At 51.8% G+C, this 4412-nt stretch overlaps 1 protein-coding gene and 1 long non-coding RNA gene across 2 annotated transcripts in view; one reads left to right on the forward strand and one right to left on the reverse strand.

Annotated features, from left to right (window-relative positions):
* The window catches only part of LOC138972434 (uncharacterized), a 10557-nt gene extending 8788 nt beyond the window's left edge, over positions 1–1769 (forward strand). Inside the window, exons 2-4 of the long non-coding RNA XR_011457610.1 lie at positions 128–207; positions 958–1068; positions 1657–1769. This is a non-coding gene — a long non-coding RNA (uncharacterized lncRNA). The remainder of the gene's footprint in view (positions 1–127; positions 208–957; positions 1069–1656) is intronic.
* An 840-nt stretch (positions 1770–2609) lies between these two features.
* On the reverse strand, positions 2610–4065 carry LOC138974787 (uncharacterized; the record flags this gene model as incomplete). Its single annotated transcript, XM_070347515.1, is given in 3 exon segments — positions 2610–2710; positions 2713–2774; positions 3992–4065. Coding segments are annotated over 3 exon segments (237 nt in total), but the record flags the coding sequence as incomplete, so codon positions are not given.
* Between the last annotated feature and the right edge of the window lie 347 nt (positions 4066–4412).

Raw genomic sequence — 4412 nt, forward strand, 5'->3', positions numbered from 1 at the left:
CACACACACACACACACACACATGCATGCGATTCAGGACAAAAGTGAACATGCAACACTGATCATCTCGGCCTTTGTCATAGCAACAATGATTTGTCATTTATCTTGATGTGTATTCATTTTTGAAGGACGATGCGGTTCGCTGTGCTGTACCGACCTTGCATCCTGGCACTACTTGCATTATGCACCATGCCCTTGGCTCAGGGTGGTAAGTACCATATTAACAAGAAATGTGCGGTATTGCGGTAATGACATTTCTGTCTTTCTCAGTTTCTGTCTGTCTCTTATTTGTGTCTATATCTGTATGTGTGTGTGTATTTCATGGTGGTCTGACCAAGTTTTCGTGGGGGGGAGGGGGGGGAGGGGGGGGGAGGGGGGGGGCATATACCCCCGGGCTTCCTACCAGTCCTTGATTGACCATTTTAAATTCTGAGCGCACCCCACCCCCACCACTCACCCCATCCCAACCTAATCTCCTGTAATATATAACACACAATGTGTCGATTGAACACTGGATTTCCCTTCGTTGAGCCATGTGACGTCAGAGGCCAACAAAATGTGATATTTAAGCGGCTAGCCGAGATTAGCAAATAGTGCATGTTTGTGTGCTTTCAGTAATACAAACTAAAAGGAATTCTAACCAGAAACGATCGATACATAAATGCTATTTGTATTTTTGACCAAAACAACTTTACCTGGATATGATTTCCTTTAACACTGTGTTGGTACATTTGTTTGCATTCTTTTTGTCTCCTCTTACTCAGTTACTGCTTGGTTTCCTCGCCAAATGTGTATGTCTTTCTGTACTGAATTACGATCAAACCAAAACTTTTTTGCTGTTGTTGTTGCTAGTGTCGAATCTTGTTTAAAAATGAGCCGCTTTTTGAAAGCTTGTTTTGGTGACAGTTTGTATTTTATCATGGCATTTTTACCCTTGTGCAACCTGTCTGTTTCCTAGTGTGCCCACCTAACAAGTGGCGATGCAGCAACAACAACCAGAGTGTCTTGAAAGACTGGCGCTGCGATGGGAGGGTTCACTGTGAGGATGGCAGTGATGAGCAAAACTGTGGTGTGTATACCGCACCCCCTCAAATTAAGAAAATAAAGCGCGATATAAAATATAGTCGGACACCGCGCCAATGACAAAGCTCAGATTGCACCAGATTATAAAAGCACCCCGTTGCTTCTTCGGACACAACCAGCATTGTGAGCGGGTGGGGGGGGGGGGGGAGACATGCCCCCGGACCCCCCCCCCCCCAAGCAGTCCTAGAGGTACACTTTAACATTCTGAGTGCACCCACCCCCCCACCCCCCCCCAGCCTCCTCCAAACTAACTGCTCCGCTTCTGATACTTGATTGTTCATACCCCTTCAACAGATTTGGCTAATATACAGACCGATTCAATGTTCTTAGTTTACTTAGTTTATGTGGTGGTCTCCGTGTTAGAAATTATAAACATTCAGATCTATCACAGCAAAGTGAAACGGAATCTCATATCATTTCACACTTATTTCTTCAAATCTGTTTAAAAACAAAATAAACCTATCTCATGTAAACTATAACACACATGTTCACCGTTTTTCCTGCCATCGATTATTGTTTGACTCATTGCTGCTGTTTTCACCAAAAGACATTCAACAGTGTCTATATGTTCTAGGGAATTGGACGTGTACGCCGACTAGGTGGAGCTAGGTGTAGCAACGACCAGTGTATCTGGAAAGGCTTTCGCTGTGATGGGCAGGTGCACTGTGATGGCAGTGATGAGCTAAACTGTGGTGTGTATACTCAGGGGTGGACGAGAGGGGGGGGGGGGTTGTGGGGTGGTGGTTACACTGGGATGTTAGTGATGAGCTAAACTGTGGTGTGTATACTCAGGGGTGGACGAGAGGGGGGGGGGGGGGTTGTGGGGTGGTGGTTACACTGGGATGTTAGTGATGAGCTAAACTGTGGTGTGTATACTCAGGGGTGGACGAGAGGGGGGGGGGGTTGTGGGGTGGTGGTTACACTGGGATGTTAGTGATGAGCTAAACTGTGGTGTGTATACTCAGGGGTGGACGAGAGGGGGGGGGGGGTTGTGGGGTGGTGGTTACACTGGGATGTTAGTGATGAGCTAAACTGTGGTGTGTATACTCAGGGGTGGACGAGAGGGGGGGGGGTTGTGGGGTGGTGGTTACACTGGGATGTTAGTGATGAGCTAAACTGTGGTGTGTATACTCAGGGGTGGACGAGAGGGGGGGGGGGGGTTGTGGGGTGGTGGTTACACTGGGATGTTAGTGATGAGCTAAACTGTGGTGTGTATACTCAGGGGTGGACGAGAGGGGGGGGGGGGGTTGTGGGGTGGTGGTTACACTGGGATGTTAGTGATGAGCTAAACTGTGGTGTGTATACTCAGGGGTGGACGAGAGGGGGGGGGGGTTGTGGGGTGGTGGTTACACTGGGATGTTAGTGATGAGCTAAACTGTGGTGTGTATACTCAGGGGTGGACGAGAGGGGGGGGGGTTGTGGGGTGGTGGTTACACTGGGATTTTAGTGATGAGCTAAACTGTGGTGTGTATACTCAGGGGTGGACGAGAGGGGGGGGGGTTGTGGGGTGGTGGTTACACTGGGATGTTAGTGATGAGCTAAACTGTGGTGTGTATACTCAGGGGTGGACGAGAGGGGGGGGGGGAGTTGTGGGGTGGTGGTTACACTGGGATGTTAGTGATGAGCTAAACTGTGGTGTGTATACTCAGTGGTGGACGAGAGGGGGGGGGGGGTTGTGGGGTGGTGGTTACACTGGGATGTTAGTGATGAGCTAAACTGTGGTGTGTATACTCAGGGGTGGACGAGAGGGGGGGGGGGTTGTGGGGTGGTGGTTACACTGGGATGTTAGTGATGAGCTAAACTGTGGTGTGTATACTCAGGGGTGGACGAGAGGGGGGGGGGGTTGTGGGGTGGTGGTTACACTGGGATGTTAGTGATGAGCTAAACTGTGGTGTGTATACTCAGGGGTGGACGAGAGGGGGGGGGGGGTTGTGGGGTGGTGGTTACACTGGGATGTTAGTGATGAGCTAAACTGTGGTGTGTATACTCAGGGGTGGACGAGAGGGGGGGGGGGGGTTGTGGGGTGGTGGTTACACTGGGATGTTAGTGATGAGCTAAACTGTGGTGTGTATACTCAGGGGTGGACGAGAGGGGGGGGGGTTGTGGGGTGGTGGTTACACTGGGATGTTAGTGATGAGCTAAACTGTGGTGTGTATACTCAGGGGTGGACGAGAGGGGGGGGGGGGTTGTGGGGTGGTGGTTACACTGGGATGTTAGTGATGAGCTAAACTGTGGTGTGTATACTCAGGGGTGGACGAGAGGGGGGGGGGGGGGTTGTGGGGTGGTGGTTACACTGGGATGTTAGTGATGAGCTAAACTGTGGTGTGTATACTCAGGGGTGGACGAGAGGGGGGGGGGGTTGTGGGGTGGTGGTTACACTGGGATGTTAGTGATGAGCTAAACTGTGGTGTGTATACTCAGGGGTGGACGAGAGGGGGGGGGGGTTGTGGGGTGGTGGTTACACTGGGATGTTAGTGATGAGCTAAACTGTGGTGTGTATACTCAGTGGTGGACGAGAGGGGGGGGGGGGTTGTGGGGTGGTGGTTACACTGGGATGTTAGTGATGAGCTAAACTGTGGTGTGTATACTCAGTGGTGGACGAGAGGGGGGGGGGTTGTGGGGTGGTGGTTACACTGGGATGTTAGTGATGAGCTAAACTGTGGTGTGTATACTCAGGGGTGGACGAGAGGGGGGGGGGGTTGTGGGGTGGTGGTTACACTGGGATGTTAGTGATGAGCTAAACTGTGGTGTGTATACTCAGGGGTGGACGAGAGGGGGGGGGGGGTTGTGGGGTGGTGGTTACACTGGGATGTTAGTGATGAGCTAAACTGTGGTGTGTATACTCAGGGGTGGACGAGAGGGGGGGGGGGTTGTGGGGTGGTGGTTACACTGGGATGTTAGTGATGAGCTAAACTGTGGTGTGTATACTCAGGGGTGGACGAGAGGGGGGGGGGGGTTGTGGGGTGGTGGTTACACTGGGATGTTAGTGATGAGCTAAACTGTGGTGTGTATACTCAGGGGTGGACGAGAGGGGGGGGGGGGTTGTGGGGTGGTGGTTACACTGGGATGTTAGTGATGAGCTAAACTGTGGTGTGTATACTCAGGGGTGGACGAGAGGGGGGGGGGGTTGTGGGGTGGTGGTTACACTGGGATGTTAGTGATGAGCTAAACTGTGGTGTGTATACTCAGGGGTGGACGAGAGGGGGGGGGGGGTTGTGGGGTGGTGGTTACACTGGGATGTTAGTGATGAGCTAAACTGTGGTGTGTATACTCAGGGGTGGACGAGAGGGGGGGGGGGGGTTGTGGGGTGGTGGTTACACTGGGATGTTA

Source organism: Littorina saxatilis, linkage group LG8, assembly GCF_037325665.1.
Source record: "Littorina saxatilis isolate snail1 linkage group LG8, US_GU_Lsax_2.0, whole genome shotgun sequence".
NCBI lineage: Eukaryota > Metazoa > Mollusca > Gastropoda > Littorinimorpha > Littorinidae > Littorina > Littorina saxatilis.